General features: G+C 38.9%; 1 protein-coding gene across 1 annotated transcript in view; it reads right to left on the minus strand.

Moving 5' to 3' along the window:
* LOC141080593 (interleukin-5 receptor subunit alpha-like) overlaps positions 1-18,429 on the minus strand; it is a 123,670-nt gene that overhangs the window by 20,276 nt on the left and 84,965 nt on the right. The window contains exons 4-6 of the mRNA XM_073565920.1: positions 7,403-7,544; positions 394-502; positions 122-300 (exon numbers count right to left, since the gene is read on the minus strand). Of these exons, the coding sequence (XP_073422021.1) occupies positions 122-300; positions 394-502; positions 7,403-7,544 (430 nt within the window). The remainder of the gene's footprint in view (positions 1-121; positions 301-393; positions 503-7,402; positions 7,545-18,429) is intronic.

Raw genomic sequence — 18,429 nt, forward strand, 5'->3', positions numbered from 1 at the left:
TAATATTTTCCCATGGCAATATTAATTTTTGCTAAATCTGTATATTATCAGCCACTTTCAGCAAAAAAAAAAAAAAATATTATGAGGACAGAGACTGATGATAGATTTTTGTGCGTCTCACCTACAGCTTCTGGCCTGAACGTTTTTGAGAAATTATATAAAGCATTATAGAATCTAATCCTTATCTTATTCAGAAGTCCATCCTCTTTATGGTCGGAAAAAACATTTTGCATGGAGCAGCCAATATTCTTTTTGTGTCTTTTAATATAGTCTGTGCACGCCAACCATTTGAAGTTTGATCTGTGCCAAAAAAAAGTACGCACGATCAGTGATTTTTGCTTTTTTTTATTCATTACTTCACAGATAAAAACAGTATATTTCATAATGTTATACCTCAATGCAAAAGAGTAGTTAATGTCATCGGGGGCATCTGTTCTAAAGCTCCAGGAGCAGTTTAGATATGTTATGTCAAATAATACACATGACACATTGTCGATGTAAACTGAAACAAGAAGTAGATATCTTTATGAGCAAGAGGAAAAAAAAAGTATTTCTTAATCAGCTTGAAAACATACTCACTCACTGCTGCGATATATTATGACTCATTTCAAGAAAAAAAAAATTTTTTATTTAGAGAATATTGCAAACTCACATGAATTACTGTACAAAAGTAAGTAACTTCCACTAGATTTATCACTGGTGGCATAGGGTAAGAAATTGTAATTGTTAGAGGGGTTTTCCCACTGCCTGTTTTTCTGCAATGCTTTACCTCAGAGAAAGAATCAGCTGTGTTCCCATGCTCTCCTCTGTCTGTACAGTTTGTTGTGTCCACCCCTGCCCAGGAGATGTAGTATATTGAGACCATGTTCCTGCACGGTCAGACACAACCATTACACAGTACACACACAGCAGGGGCACATTTATAAGATTATCTCAGCACAGGAACATTTTTTTAAACACATCCAATTGAGGAACGTAATATTATTCAAAGATCTATTGATTAAAATGTTGATTCATATTAACTTTTTTCGTGAGAAAACCCCTATAAGTATTTCTACTACTCCATCATAATATGCAGATGTTTGACCATTCTTATATAGTAAAGTAACGATGACACAAAAATTGTTAAATATCAGATTTTCCGTTACTGGACAAATCCTTTTTAATGTTCCCAATCTGCTAAATAAAAATGCAAATTTAGCCTATTGGGGACTTTCAAAAGGGATTGTTCAGTATTGGATACCTGTTGCAATCAACTGTGGCGCAGGTGGATTTATGGATGCACTGTGCTACAGGACCAGGTTTGCCCATGAAGGGATGTAGTTATGTAGTTAAGTGGCTATCAGGTGTTCACTGGAGCTCCAGATGGTGGAGACAGACTGGGCTGCAGGGATCAGGTTTGCTGAAATGGACTAGGGCTATGTTCAGACACACCGATCTAAGATACTGGATGAGATACTGGTCGCGCATGGATCGGGTGACAATGTTCAGGCACTGTCCGCACTGGGACCAGGGGTCTTTGGGAGCAGAAGTGGTCACACACAGACCAGGAGACATCAAATTCAGGACTGGTCGCATCAGGACAAGGGGACAATATTCAGGCAGTGGCTGTACTGGGACCAGGGGAATTTGGGAACAGGACTGGCGGCACCAGAAACAGGGATACAGATACAAGAGCTGGCTATGCCATAACCATGGATTCGGGTTCAGAACACTGGCCACACTGGTATTAGGGGACCTCACAACTGCATTGGTAGCACACTAACTACCTAATGACTCATCTCATTGCTTGGGGACTCCATAAGAGAGAGGGAATATTATATACGAGATGACTCCCAGAATTTGGTTGGGAGTCATCTTGCAGATGTACTAATTATACTAAATACCTCTTAGTGACAAGCTGAGGGAATGGCGGTAACTGCGGTGCACACACACGAGGAAGACACAATAGCACACCGGGGAACCATGATCCAGGGCCAGAGCAGTGAGTAAGCCGGAATCCATGCATGGAGTTAGTAGTGGACATCATGCCATTGGTCACACTGATCACCAGACCTCTATGCACTCCTAGCTGTGTCAGTAGCATGCAACCAGCAAAAGAGCCAGGAAAAATTTTTGTTTCATCTGATGACACTAGATGCCAGATTGGAAGCCCTGACATCTGGACAACCTGAAACTCATCATTTCTGATCTGCCTCAGTACTATGATATGACCAATGTGGGATTCCTAAGGTCCTACCTAGCAGGAGATGCCCTGGCATGGCTCATCTCCAAAAATGGGCTCCTATCACCTCAGATCTGAAGTCCTTCCTAGTGACCATCTGCATGGTGTTTCGACAAACCGAACCCAGAATCTTCTGCAAAAACCTCCCTTCCCATCTTCCAGCAGCAGACCAGACAGGTGACACATGTGAGAAGCCCATCACATCTGGCACTGTCCTTTCAAATACCACCAGTCTGATGAGGCAGCTACCCATGTAGAATCTGTGAAGGTCGAGTATGTTTGGCAGGCTGAGCAGAAGCTGGAACTCAGTCATGAGATGGGATTGCAGTATCGCTGCAGTTGTGCTGAACCTCCTGACTGTCTTTGTCCAGTGAAGTTTAAAAAACTCCAAACCTTGGGCCAGTGTGAAAGGCTGCTCTTGATGGAAGTATTCCCTCTCCACAGATGACTGTGACTGTATCCATGGCAAGTGATGGCTTTCAGTCTTTGGGAGAATTTGTGCTGCAAACCGTGAAGAGTTGGTGTCAGATTCCCTTCCGACAGCTCGAGAATACGGTGATAGTATTGTCAAGTGAAGGACGAGCACTACTCAAAAACAGTCAAGTCATGTTTCAACAACCTTAGCTCCAGATCGGAGTGTTTTTCCCAGAGAAGATCATTTTCGATATGTTGTCTGGTAATGCCATTGGTCGTCCAAAGCTGAGAGCTCAAGTGCTCTTCTAGTCTGGAGACACTGTGTGGTGCTTCATAGATGGCAGCCGAGTCAGTAGAGGTGTCTAGTCCCCTTATATCTGGTTCAGCCAGCATTGTCACCATCTTCTCCGCCATGTCTGCTAGTCATTAGTCACTGTGTGCTGTTGTCACCGAAGAAGAGGAGGTGGAGGCAATGTAACCACACAGTCCTGACGATTATACGAATGAGCAGCCCCCAGAAAACTCTCCGACTCGTGGTCTTATAGTCTTGGAGACCAGGCTACATACGGACCCTGAGGAGGTATCTTCAGTTTCTACTTGGTCTAGTGAAATGAATGTCAAGGCAATAGCATCTTCCAAGTGTCTGCAAATCATCAATCAGGTAAAAAAAACTCCAGTGGGTCCGTGTATCCTCCAGTTTGGTAACTGATCTAATCAGATGGATAGAGACTTCCTGTTCCTGGTACTATGGCTGCTACTAAAATGCCCTGCACATGGGGTAAACAAAATAGCAAATCAGAAGAACTATATTACATTTTCACATTACTGTTACTACACCTACTACATATTTAGATAGGATCTTGCACATGGGAATACCACTTTAAGTCAGTTCCATGGGTGCTGTAATCAAAGAGTTAATAATCTAAATAATTCTACACTTACACAGCATGCTAACAAGTTATTTTAGCTACTGTACTAGAGAAATATTATAGAAACAGTGATAAAAGTATGCATATAAGTCATATAATATGGACTATATATACAGAATTCTATAGGGAGTTGCCAAGTGCATTATTGTTACATACTGTATATTATGCATAGTCTATATCTTTTGTGATTACTGTATTGCTTGTGAGCTGTTATGTAAGTGAATCCATAAGTGATTCATAATTTTTTGCACTTTATTTTGCATGTAGCTTTTATTAGACCTTGGCAACTCCCTATTGAATCATATATATATCATATTATGCGAATTATCTGTATAATTTTGGCACTGATTCTATAATATTCCTCCAGTACAACCTGTGCATCACAATGCTTAAATTACCCTATTACTCTATAAAGTACTGTAATCCAGGTTACCTATACTGGAGAAAGCTTTTGTCTTATGGTCATTTGGTCATTTTTCAAGCGCTGCTCTTTTATTTACTTTTGTTACCTTGGTTAATGCGATAGTCTTTCATATATTGATTTAGTATATTGGATGCATTTCAAGATTATATTCTGCCCACGTTGTACATTTTTGACCAGTCTTTACTTTTTGTATTTGTCTACATTGAATTGTTATATATCAGGGAAACACCCTTATGGGGGAACTGTAGTTTCTTTTCTCTCAGGAATCTATTATTCTAACATTCTTGATAAATTTGCTGTTTTAGCTGACCTTTTTACTGTATCTCTGTTAAATCATTGCATATTTTTATTTAATAAACTTTATTATAATTTCTAATTCTGTTTATGCCTCTCCTTAATCCTACCTTAAAGGGAAACTGTCACCAGGAACTGGCGGAGGCGGCACCAGTTCAGTCACCGTCTGACTATACAGAGCAGCAGCTCTAACTGCGCCACCAAATCTTGACTGACAACTGGCCTCAATGTAGAGCCAGTGTCAGTCAAGGCCGGGGAGCATGCATAGTCAGAACGTGACTGAACCGACGTTGCCCAACTGATCACCCAATGCTGGCGGGAAGAATAAAGATCATTTTCTCTCCACTGCATTTCATTGCGTGCATGCACCAGCAGCATCATAACGCTGTTAATCTGCAGGTTAACAGCATCATTCCTGGTGACAGTTCCTTTTAATATTTGAGTGTTGTTATTATCATAAGAAAGGCTAAGCTTTTTTGGTTTATTATGTTTCTGTTTCTTTAGGGATGGTACCATACCTAATTAGTGGAGAAGTATTGTAGGTTGTTAAGTATAATGTTAGCTTGCATACAGGTTTTTATTTAGTTTATCCCATACAGTGAGCACTAAACTTTTTTTCACACTGTACCCTGAACATCAATGAGGATTACAGAATAGGTCATTGCTCCTATAATTCAGATACACAAATGGGTTTTTCTTATTATGGTAGTTTGTCTTTCATCTGGGCAGCTCCCTTAAAGTGATTGTTTTACCTTGAGAGATTGGGCTTCTGGAACCAATATAGTTAAGTAGTTCTACATGCGGGCTATTCAGGATGCTCAGCCGCAATTATTAAAGATAGTTAGCCACACTGCATGTTCCTAGTAGAGTACATGTAAAGAAGTAGCAAAAATGAGCAAGATCTTTAACTGTGTCTTCCATGGCATATACTGTACATAATCTGTATGCTAGTGTTGCTGTTAGGCCGGGGTCGCACTAGAGAGGAATACGGACGAGTGAGAGGCGTTAAAAGCACGCATTACACACGGACAAATGAATCTCTATGGGGCAGCTCCCATCAGCCGTATATTTCTCATCTGTATTCTACGGTCCGTGCCAATCGCAGCATGCTGCGATTGTCAGTGTACTACGCCCGTAGTACGCCAATGCAAGTCTATGGGTGCGCTAAAAATACGCATTACACACGGACCAGATGTGTGACTTGCGAGAAATACGCACCCAGTGTCCTTTAGAAAAGCCGGCAATTCAGTGCGCGATACAGTAAAATCACACTGACAGGTTTTATATCACAAACGAAAGAATAGATATAAACACATAGAATACATACATATATATATATATATATATACACGTCATTGAGACACATATATATATATTTATATTTCACAGAGTTCTTCATAGCAGAATAGCCGCTAATTCAATTGCCGGCTTTTGTCAAATCATTCCCCAACCCGACGTGAAATGACACATGGTTTACATACAGTAAACCATTTCATTTCATGCTTTGTTTTGTATGTCTTTCATTAGTAATTAGATGAGGGTTGATGTGTAAAATTTGGGAGGTGCAGGTGTTAATTTAAGGGGTTAATTCATTGTAAAAAAATGTGTGGGCTCCCGCATTGACAAATTACCGCGGGAGCCCACACATTTTTTTACAACGAATTAACCCCTTAAATTAACACCTACACCTCCCAAATTTTACACATCAACCCTCATCTAATTACTAATAGAACACATACAAAACAAAACATGAAATGAAATGGTTTACTGTATGTAAACCATGTATCATTTCATGTCGGGTTGGGGAATGATTTGACAAAAGCCGCCAATTGAATTAGCGGCTATTCTGCTATGAAGAACTCTGTGACATATAAATATATATATATATATGTCTCAATGACATGTATATATATATATATATATATGTATTCTATGTGTCTATATCTATTCTTTCTTTTGTGTTATAAAACCTGTCATAGGGCTCCATTATATGTCCATTTTGCAAGCCAGCGAGAAAATCTCAGCATACGGATGGCATATGGATTACATACGGATGCTTACATGCGCAAAATACGCGACCACACCTTGCTTACGGATTACATACGGAGCACTATTTAGGGGTCATTCATCCGTATTACGCCTGTAAACTACGGACCGTATTTTGCGTCGGTTAGTGTGACCCCGGCCTTAAAGGGAAGCTGTCATGTCGAATAATGCTATAAACCTGCAGATATAGGTTAAATCTGAAGGCTAATTGCGTCAGAAAGGTGCACGGCTGCTGATCTAAAAGTGCAGCTCTTGGGAAAAAATGAACTTTAACCATCCCAGGACCTGTCATACAGGTGTGCCTGGAGTGGATACATCACATTAAGTACGTAAGATCCACCACTTTGATCTAGGCCAAGTTCACACATTCAGTGACAGTGTGTGCTTACCGTTGCTGCTCACTGTATACTAAGCAGTGACTGAAGCAGCTCTGGGCACGCCTCTATGACTGAAAGCCGACGGCTCCTAAAAGGAATTAATTTCATTTAGTCTCAGCAGTGGAGCATTCAGTATTAGTGGCTGAGTACTTTGCAACACCAATAACCTACAGATAAACTGTATATCTGCAGGTTACTAGCATTATCAATGTGACAGGCTCTCTTTAAAGATGCCATGTCACCAGGTCAAAAGTAACCAGCTCTTGTTCCAATTTTATTTTAACTGCTCCCATGAGTATACTGTTTTTTGTTTGTTTTTATGAAACCAACAAATGGTTCCAGGAATGTGGACCTTTTTATTTTGTACTAATTTTTCTGTTTTTTTTTTACCAAGAGGGCGTTGCTCACACGGTAATAATGCAGAGCAGCCCAAAGACATGCCTTTTAGAGAATCCTCTACACCACATTCCTTGTCCCAAACTATATGTTGGATTTATTTAAAAAAAAAAAGCAAGCTGATGTATTTGGGGAGCAGCGGGAATGAAATAATAGTATTTTGACCTCCTGACAGATTCTCTATAAATTATTTTTTGCATGGAGAGAACAGTGCAATTTGTTAGCTAAAAATTTTGTGCAAATTATTACCTAAATTTCACCACAATTTATTGAATATGTAATGACATGAAAAACTTACCTGGTGGGGCATTGTAAATAAAATTTGCAGGTTTGCTTTGAAAAAGAATGTTATTACCATCACAAAGTGCATTTGTGACCGACCCTTCCACTCTAGTATGCATACGTAGCTTTATTGTATGATATTTTGATGTCAGTTTTTGCTAAAAATAAAGAAACAACTTTGTTAAAAATTTGACATTAAGCACCACTAAAGTTGTGTGAATCTATTAATCTACTCACAAACTGAATTCCATCAGCCACAACAATGGTCTTTGACTGTTACATGGGAGCAGGAGTATTGCCTCTTGTTGGCATTCACAACTCTTCTTTTAATTATCTGCTCCATGCAACATCACACCAATCCAGCTATACAAAAGAATAGCTGTGGAACCGGAAACTAAGAGAAAGAGCTCCTACCCCCATGTAACTGTCAAAGGCTACTGTTGTGGCCGATGGAATGGGAAGTGTAAATCTATATGCACCAACTCTACCACTATATAATTTCAATCACTATAACCTTAAGAGAATATAGATACAGTATCTAAGTAGATGGCTAATAGTTGAATCATTATCCACATGATTTGAAAAAAATATTCAGTCTTGTTAATCACATTAACAGTGCAGTTCCAAACAGACTTGTATTGATTTTCTATATGATTGCAAAAACCTTCAAAGAACACAGGGGTTAATATTTTGTCGATTTGTTCTATCTTTGCCTGGTGACCATCTGAAGCCTCTCCTCATTAGTCAAGAGATCAGAGATCTTTTGTCCTACTGCCCACGAGACACAGGAGAGAGGCTTCTGCCTCAGCCAGTAGCCACAAACAGATCATTCGTGAATCTCCTTAGACACGGAGAAAATTTGTCAACATATTTTCAGCTGAAATTTTAAAATGATGCAAAACAGAATAACAGAAAAGGAGCAGAGTAAAGGGAGAAATTCCTGTTTTTAGAATTCCTATAGACAAGGGATTTTAAACACATGGCCCACTTGCCGCATGTGGCCCTTGAGGCTCCATTGTGTGGCCCTTGTCAGCGCTTCTTTTCATCAGATACACATTCAATTGAAATGTATCAGAGGTCAGAAGCTGACGTCAGGGTCCTGATTTGGCAAGATTTATTTTATTTTATTTTAATCAAACAGGTGCCATTACTAGAGGTAATGAGTGGAGGACAGAGGAGCCTCTTAAAGAAGAAGTTACAGGTCTGTGAGAGCCAGAAATCTTGCATGTGTTTAGGTGACCAAATACTTATTTTCCACCATAATTTGCAAAATAAATCTTGCCAAATCAGACAAGGTGATTTTCTGGATTTGTTTTCTCAGTTTGACTCTCATAGTTGTGGTCTACCTATGATGTCAACTGCAGGCCTCTCTCATCTTTTTATGTGAAAGAACTTGCACAATTGGTGGCTGACTAAGTACCTTTTATCCCCACTGTATATTTTGATACCCCCATACACTGAGCTTGTACTTCTAGAGACATGCATCCCGTAATGTGTTAATTGAGTTCTCTTTGCTACAATAATGCCAAACGTGGCTTATGTTTAGGCAAAGTGTGGCTCAGAAGGAGGGGGTATTTGGATTTGGGAGTACAGATTTCACTGGATTTTATTTGTTGGGATGGGAGCCATGCAACTTTTCCAGAGTCTTTATTCTACCAGTAATGTGGGAAACCCCAATTATTTTCAATGACAAATTATGGACCTGAGTGGGGGCTGGTTTTGTGCTGCATATTTATTGGTAGCATTTTTGAGGAACATAACATTTTTGATCACTTTCAGTTTAAGGCTGGGATCACATTCTTGTGTTCTATGACGAGCACTTATGTCTGGGTTTCTTTGTAAATCATACAAAATGCTGGCTGTTCCATTGGTATCCATCTTTTTAGGAATTCAAGGAATTCACAGAACAGTGGTCGACCACACTTAAGCATTATAAAGATTCCTAAAATTATGAGACACTGCCAGAACAGAGATGAGATGGAGAACAAAGTGACTTCATCTGCCTCGAAAGTGAGTGGCTCAGTAAGAGGTTTCATCTGAAATCGCCTTTTTGGGAAATTACACGGAAAATATGAGATAAGTGCTCAGCACAGAATAAGTAAGCTCTAATCACACGATAAGTGTGATTCAAGCCTTAATTTTTCACATAGTCCCACCCTGTGACATGTATATTTTTTACTTTGATCTCTGGTCTCATGCATTGCAGTACACTTGAACTGGAGTGCAAGAGACCTGTCAGTGTCTCACTGACAGAACTTGCTAGACTTTGCTTGTAGTTGGGTGTAACTGCTTGTAGCATGGCATGGCACCTCCAATTGTGGGGGTCGATCCTGACATAGCGGTTCTTTTAATCCCCTTTTAACCACTTTTAAAGCACTGTCATGATTGACAGTAATGTTTAAGGGTTTAAAACATTGGACTATTTTGAAGTGGCCTTCTGTGAGCCCTGACCTAAATCGTATTGAGCATCTTTGGAAAAAGCTGAACCATGCCATCTGAAAAAGGCAACCTTCAAACACGAGACAACTGGAGCAGTTTGTTCTTGGGGAGTGGGCCAAAATACCTGTAGAAGTCTCATTGACAGTTACAGGAATCGTTTGATCAAGAAATTCACATCCAGCCAATGAATGGCAGCGCTTCCCAGGATTCACATCCAAAGATGATATCTCATATTTTTTATTTGATAGGTTAAAAAAGAGGAGATACAATGCGTTTTGGATACAGTGTATATCCTTCATCAGGTACATAAAAACACAGTACAAATCCTAATAGTATAAAATTCAGTTACACTTATATATAGTAGCAAACCTTTTATCCCAGTCTCAGAAAGTTGATTTAGGGTGTGGGCCAAGTTCAGGAACACATCCAATGATTGATCCAACCTTGACAACATAGATGCAAGAAGAAAAAAAAAAAAATCCCAGAGGAAGAAAAACCCAGAAAAAAAAAAAGGCAACGTTCAAACTCTCTCTATGATATCATTCAATCCATTTGGATAATTTGGATATAATGTTCCCAGACGATATATCCAAAATGTTTATTTTCGGTTTAAAAGAGCATTCCTATTTGCAACACCAGAGGGTATCTGCTCCACCGGAGTTACTTTTATGTTAAAAATTTTGTTATGTTTAATTAGCAGATGCCTTGAGAGACTATGTTTTAAAAAGCCATTTTTTGCTCTACTTCTGTGACCAGTAATGCGGGACTGTTGTGTCTGCACAGTGCGCCCCACATATTGCAAACCGCAACTGCATGTGATGACATATACAACAAAATCACTGCTACAGGTGAGTCTTTGTGACATCTCAAAGACCTCACTAGTACTATTACATTTGATAGTTTTAGCCCCGTGATCTAGGATCCCACAGGAACAACATTTTTTCAGACGTGCATTTAAAAATTCCAGTTCCTTGAGAAACACCACATAAAATTTGATGCATACTTTTTTTTAATGTTTTTTCCTTTTGAATCCAACTTTTTTTAATTTACTGGGGGTCACCAAATTTTTCAAAGTTTTCCCCCTTCTATATGTAATCCCTGGTTTATCAGGGAGATGTTTTCCCAAAACAGGGTCACACTTCAAGATATACCAATATTTTGAAAGCACAGTTCTTATGACTTTATTTCCCCTATTGAATGTTGTCACAAAATTCAATTGCCAGCCATCATCACTTTTTTCTTTACCAATAGTCAAATTATCCCCCTTCCTGTTTTTTCCTTTTAAAGATTCCTTCTGTGTTTTTCTTTGTTATCCCTATATGCACCATTTATCAAATTTTTGGGGTATCTTTTTTCTTTAAATTTTCTTTTTAGAATTTTAGACTGAGCTACATAATCAGATTCTCTTGATACAATTCTTTGTGATACGAAAAACATTTTTAGAGATAGGTCCCACACGTCCAAGTGTTTCAGAAATAATTTTACCACCACTAATCAGCTCTTCACAAACAGCCCAAATTTCAAGTCCAATACAAAGAATCATATTACAAATTACTTTGCACCGGCTGTAATATCAAGGTCCGAAAAAAGAAAAGTAGAGCAAGAGGAAAAAGAGGAAAAAAAGAGGAAAGGGATCTAATAGAAATCTGAGAATATCTAAAAAAAAAAAAAACAAGGAACCCAGAAACTAACAACCATTTCTGCCTCTGGTTAAAATATTTAATTTATCATCCCACATTTTATCCTCTTCAGAAATGGAAATTTTAAGTAGGGGACTAAATTTCTGCCCTGCTCAAGATATGAATGCATTTGATCTTTTTCTTGATTTAAATGCATGCACTCGCAAATTTACTCTAAAAAGGCATTTCTTGCTGACTGGAAAAAATGGGGACATTGGGGATCTCAAAAAAATACTGATCCCAATAGAGACAAACAAAGAAAGTGAATATATCCACAAGGAGGTACACCCAAAATCTCTATTTAATCCTCATCAACACAGAGGACCAAATATAGACACTTTTTTTTCATTAGTATCTGAAGAATTTAGGAAGTGGGAAAATAGTAATAAAAATAAAATTGAAAAGCATGGAATAGGGAAAAATAAGATAAAAAAGGAGAACAACATCTCTAAAAGAGAAAAAGTGGCACTTGAGGATTTGAGAAAAAATACAGACATAGTAGTAAGACAAGCTGATAAAGGGGGGGAGTAGTTGTGCAAAACAGATCTGACTATATTGAGGAAGCTTTGAACATATTGTCTGATATGAGATATTACAAAATTTTAAAAGAAGATCCTACAAAATGCTTTGTCCGGGACTATGATCATATGATCAAGGAAGCCTTTGAGAGGAATATTCTTAATAAAACAGAAAAAAGGTTTTTAACAAATCCTGCGCCAACCATGGCATTATTTTATCATTTACCAAAATTGCATAAGAACCCTGAAAAACCACCTGGCAGACCGATTATATCAGGATTTGAATCTTTGACTTGTCATCTTTCTCATTATATTGACTTGTTTTTACAGGATCTAGTAAAGTCTCTTACTTCATATTTGAGAGATTCCACACAATTAATCGAGGAACTGAGGGATATTGAATCGGAAGATAACTATTCCTTTATCTCGTTGGATGTAAATTCATTATATTCCAACATAGATCTAGAGATCAGCCATAGTATGAAAAAAAGTTACATAAACCTACTTTAAAAAGGTGGATTCAAATGGCTTTTTAGATTTCAACATTGCACATTACAAGAAGTGGAAGGTTAATATACCACACAGCCAATTTTTTCATATCACAAAGAATTGTACGAGAGAATCTGATTATGTAGCTCAGTCTAAAATTCTAAAAAGAAAATTTAAGGAAAAAAGACACCCAAAAATTCGGTAAATGGTGCATATAGGGATAACAAAGTAAAAACACAGGAAGAATGTTTAAAAGGAAAAAATAGGAAGGGGGATAATTTGACTATTGGAAAAAAAAGTGATGATCGCTGGAAAGTGAATTTTGTGTCAACATTCAATAGGGGAAATAAAGTCATAAGGACTGTGCTTTCAAAATATTGGTATATCTTGAAGCGTGACCCTGTTTTGGGAAAACATCTCCCTAATAAACCAGGGATTACATATAGAAGGGGAAATCTTTGAAAAATTTGGTGGCCCCCAGTAAATTAAAAAAAAGTTGGACTCAAAAGGAAAAAACATTAAAAAAAAGTACAGATCAAATTTTATGTAGTGTTTCTCAAGGAACAGGAGTTTTTAAATGCACTTCTAAAAAATGTTGTACCTGTGGGATCCTAGATCACGGGGCTAAAACTATCAAATGTAATAATACTGGTGAGGTCTTTGATGTCATCACATGCAGTTGCGGTTTTCAATATGTGGGACGCACTGTGCAGACACTGCATTCCCGCATTAATGGTCACAGAAATAGAGCAAAAAATGGCTTTTTAAAACATAGTCTCTCAAGGCATCTGCTAATTAAACATAACAAAACTTTTAACATAAAAGTAACTCCGGTGGAGCAGATACCCTCTGGTGTTGCAAATAGGAATGCTCTTTTAAACCGAAAAGAAACATCTTGGATATATTGTCTGGGAACATTATATCCAAATGGATTGAATGATATCATAGAGAAAGTTTGAACGTTGTCTTTTTTTTTTCCAGGTTTTTCTTCCTCTGGGTTTTTTTTTTGGTTTTTTTTTTCTTCTTGCATCTATGTTGTCAAGGTTGGATCAATCAGTGGGTGTCTTCCTGAACTTGGCCCACACCCTAAATCAAGTTTCTGAGACTGGGATAAAAGGTTTGCTGATATATATAAGTGTAACTGAATTTTATACTATTAGGATTTGTACTGTTTTTATGATACCTGATGAAGGATATACACTGTATCCAAAATGCATTGTATCTCCTCTTTTTTAACCTATCAAATAAAAAAAAAAGAGATATCATCTTTGGATGTGAGTCCTGGGAAGCGCTGCCATTCATGGGCTGGATGTGCCTTTCTTGATTTATTCGTCCTGTGTGAGCCTGAACCTGGCTCTTTTACTTGGATCTACCCGAGGCAAGCTGCAAGCTGCAAGCCCCATCTACTGAAAAGTATCCCAGAAGGATTTTTGAGGATACACAATCTAAAGCCATATTAGTCTTCTATCAGGTGAGTGCATAAAATTGTACACCCTTTAAAGACTACAATATTGTGTTTACGCACTTAGGGCACCGCAATTTGTCTGTTCTTCTCTCCCAAGCAGGGTTTTCTTTTGCAGGAATAATTTGATTGCAGTGATTGCCTCAAAAGGTTGTGCAACAAAGTATTAAGTTAAGGGTACCATCATTTATGTCCAGGCCTATTTCATGAGGTTTATTTATTTTTTTTAAATTCTGTGGAAGCATGGTTGAAATGCAATGTCTGACTTTCATTTGTTCATTTTCACAGACTTTTTATTTAATATTAATTTGATCAGATTCAAGTTATTATGTGACCATTGTGGGCTTTTCTGTCATTAAACGATGAGTACCAACAATTTTGACCACGTGTGTAATTCTGTATATAAGGCTGATGGGTTGTAATGATGTTCCTGTCTGAAGTAAGAGAGAGTGGTGCCTGCAACAATCCTTGGAGCTGGGACCATCACTATCTCTGTCCCAGGAGTACACTTGAAGGTGGAGAGGCCTGGGTGTCAACCTTACTATGACACTGAATGCACACTGAAACTATTCACTCTCCCACTGAGGCAGGTATGGGACTGATATGAAATGGATAGCACAAACCAAACAGTTTGGGGATGAAAGGAAATCATACAAAAATGCACAAGAAACAACAAAGTGGAAAGCAAGGGAACAGTAGGAGTGACCGACAAAATTGGAGAAGATAAAGAAATATGTATACAACCAAAACCACGCTGATAATGCCTAGAGTTAACATCAACTAACTGCCACAAATAAGAACTACTCCTTTACCAACAAACTGGGCAATTGTAAGCCATCTCCAGCAGGGAAAAGAGGAAACAGTGAGGTTTAAATAGAACCTCTTCCAGAGTTATAGGATAGTCCATGCATCAAATGGAAAACACTTGCTGTAAGAAAGAAGTGGACAAAAAGACAAAGCGTAATCAGTAGACATGAGCGACTTTGCCTTTTTTCGGGTCGAGTCGGGTTTCATGAAACCCGACTTTCGCAAAAGTCAGGTCGAGCGAAATCGGCCGACTATATGGAAAAGTCGGAGGCCGACTGAAACACGAAACCCAATGCAAGTCAATGGGGAAGCAAAATCGTCAGGGAGTGGAAGACAGTAAACACACCTACAGTGCCCATTTCAATGCCAAAAACATCAATTCTTATAACTGAAGCTTGTCAACCTTAATTTACTTCCTAATAATAATTACGCATTGAAAACTGCGTGTTATTTGGCTAAAGATTTGGGGGGGTTGGGCTGGCTCTAGGTTTTCGTGTGCCCTGGGCCAAAGAGTGTCAGTGAGCCCCTTTAACACATACCACAACTCATGATGCTCCGATACGCCACAGAAATGTAGGTATAGTACAATGACACATACTTCACTGCTTACATGACATGACTGATCTATTTTAAATTGTACAATAGCTCAAAAACAGGACAGTATATTACTTCATACAGTGTTATGGCCACCACATTGTGCGCCATACAGAATAATGAGCCCCATATATTTCTCCATACCAAATAATTAGTCACATATAATGTTCCATACAGTATCTGATGAGCTACACATAATGCTCCATATATAATGGGCCCCATTTGTAATGTTCCATTGTACAATGTGCCCTTTAGATGCTGCTCCAGTGTCTGATCTGCCCCATTTACAATGCTCCAGTACATGATGGGCCTCATGGATGAAGTTCCAGTGTATCATGGGCCCTAATAATGCTCCATATATAATGGGCCCCATTTGTAAGGCTCCAGTGTATAATGTGCCCCTTAGATGCTGCTCCAGTGTCTGATCTGCCCCATTTACATTGCTCCAGTACATGATGGGCCTCATGGATTCATGGATGATGCTCCAGTGTATGATGGGCTCCAATAATGATCCATATATAATGGGCCCCATTTGTAATGCTCCAGTGTATAATGTGCCCCTTAGATGCTGCTCCAGTGTCTGATCTGCCTCATTTACAATGCTTCAGTACATGATGGGCCTCATGGATGATGCTCCAGTGTATCATGGGCCCTAATAATGCTCCATATATAATGGGCCCCATTTGTAATGCTCCAGTATATAATGGGCCCCTAAGATGCTGCTCCAGTGTCTGATCTGCCCCATTTACAGTGCTCCAGTACATGATGGGCCTCATGGATGATGCTCCAGTGTATGATGGGCTCCAATAATGCTCCATATATAATGGGCCCCATTTGTAATGCTCCAGTGTATAATGGGCCCCTTAGATGCTGCTCCAGTGTCTGATCTGCCCCATTTACATTGCTCCAGTACATGATGGGCCCTATTTTTAATTAACCCAGGCATGATATGTGAAAAGGGCTCCATGGAATAATCTGAGGTGTGTGCTTCCACATCCTTCACTTTTGGTGTGGGTGAAGGACACAAGGAAAGGGGTTGCTTCTGACCAGAAGCCTGCAGTTATGACTCAGTGCTTGCATTTTTTACAACTTCAGAAGAGGAGGCGATAGAGCTGGAGGCTGTTTCAGCAATGTAAGCCACAAACAGTTCCTGATACTCTGGCTTTAAAAGCAGTCTACCTACTCCCAGAAAAGGGAGCCTTACAGGCCTTCCAGAGCTACACCATGATGCTGGCTCAACACCTCCTGCCTTAGCTGCTATTGTGTTTTTGGCACTACCAGCTGATGCACCACCACCATCAGTACCAGGTGGCCCTCCACACCCACATCCACGTCCTCTTCCACCATACTTCCTCATGTTTTTGAAAATGGACCCAAAATACCAGCAGATATATGGTACTGTATCAGAAGTGTACAGCTCTATACAGTCTATGGATAACAGTAAATCTACGTATATATTTCATGAGGCATACACAGATGTTCACAGGCTCAGTATGGATTACCCAATAAAATAACAAGTTGAAAAAGGGTACTGTATCACCAGATACAAGGTATATATAGTATAATGTAAACATTCTGATTCTCCGTATACATTTCAGGAGGCAGACACAAATGCTCTCAGACCCAGTATGGATTACACAAGAATATGAAAAGCTGTAAATGGTTTATGTAACACAAGCGTACAGCTGTATACAGTGTTGGGGTAATCTTAAAGTTCCAAATATATTGCCAGAGTAACAGAAAGACGTTTACAGGCTCATTATGGATTACACCAGAATCTAAATAGCTTAAGAGGTTACTGCATCAGAAGCGCTCTGCTGTATACAGTGTTGGCCAAATTGAAAATATCGGTATATATTTCCGTAGTCACCCTCAGACGCTCACTCAGTTTGGTTTTGACCATAATCAAAAATGTTGTAAAAAAGGTCCTGGATAACAAGATAGCAAGTATATATTTTTTAGACCGCTCTCTACGGGGCTCCAGGAATCCAATGACGGGAGGTAGGTATCCTTCCGCACTGTATTCCTCCGCCACTGTAAAAAAATAGTCCCTGGTCTCACTTTATGGCAAAAGCTGTGCGGGAACTTTCTCACACAGCAATGCCAAAAGTGAAATTAGGGACTATTTTTTTACAGTGGCGGAGGAATACAGTGCGGAAGGATACCTACCTCCCATCATTGGATTCCTGGAGCCCCATAGAGAGCGTTCACATCAGCTGATGCTGTTGTTCTCCAGGGGAGATCGGCGTGGGTTACGCATGGATTTCTGCGGATAAGGGAGTATATTGTTTGTTTGTTATTTTCATATTTTTCCACAGATGACACTGGCTTCGGGGATCAAAGTGACAAGTATTCGTGAGTATGTACTCTATGTTATATGTACTGTATGTCTATATGTATGTATTGTATGAATGTATTGTATGTAGTATGTATGTTATATGTCTGTAGCATGTTGTATGTATGTTGTATGTATGTAGTAAGTATGTAGTATGTAGTATGTATGTATGATGCATGAATGTAGTATATATGTATGTAGTATGTATGTATGTTGTATTAATGTAGTATATATGTATGTAGTATGTATGTATGTTGAATGAATGTGGTATATATGTAGTATGTATGTAGTATGTTGTATGAATGTAGTATATACAGTGGGGCAAAAAAGTATTTAGTCAGTCAGCAATAGTGCAAGTTCCACCACTTAAAAAGATGAGAGGCGTCTGTAATTTACATCATAGGTAGACCTCAACTATGGGAGACAAACTGAGAAAAAAAAATCCAGAAAATCACATTGTCTGTTTTTTTTCCCTTTTATTTGCATATTATGGTGGAAAATAAGTATTTGGTCAGAAACAAGCAATCAAGATTTCTGGCTCTCACAGACCTGTAACTTCTTCTTTAAGAGTCTCCTCTTTCCTCCACTCATTACCTGTAGTAATGGCACCTGTTTAAACTTGTTATCAGTATAAAAAGACACCTGTGCACACCCTCAAACAGTCTGACTCCAAACTCCACTATGGTGAAGACCAAAGAGCTGTCAAAGGACACCAGAAAC

This window comes from Dendrobates tinctorius, unplaced genomic scaffold, assembly GCF_039654945.1.
Source record: "Dendrobates tinctorius isolate UK_male_01 unplaced genomic scaffold, ASM3965494v1 ptg000016l, whole genome shotgun sequence".
NCBI classification, from domain to species: Eukaryota; Metazoa; Chordata; class Amphibia; order Anura; family Dendrobatidae; genus Dendrobates; species Dendrobates tinctorius.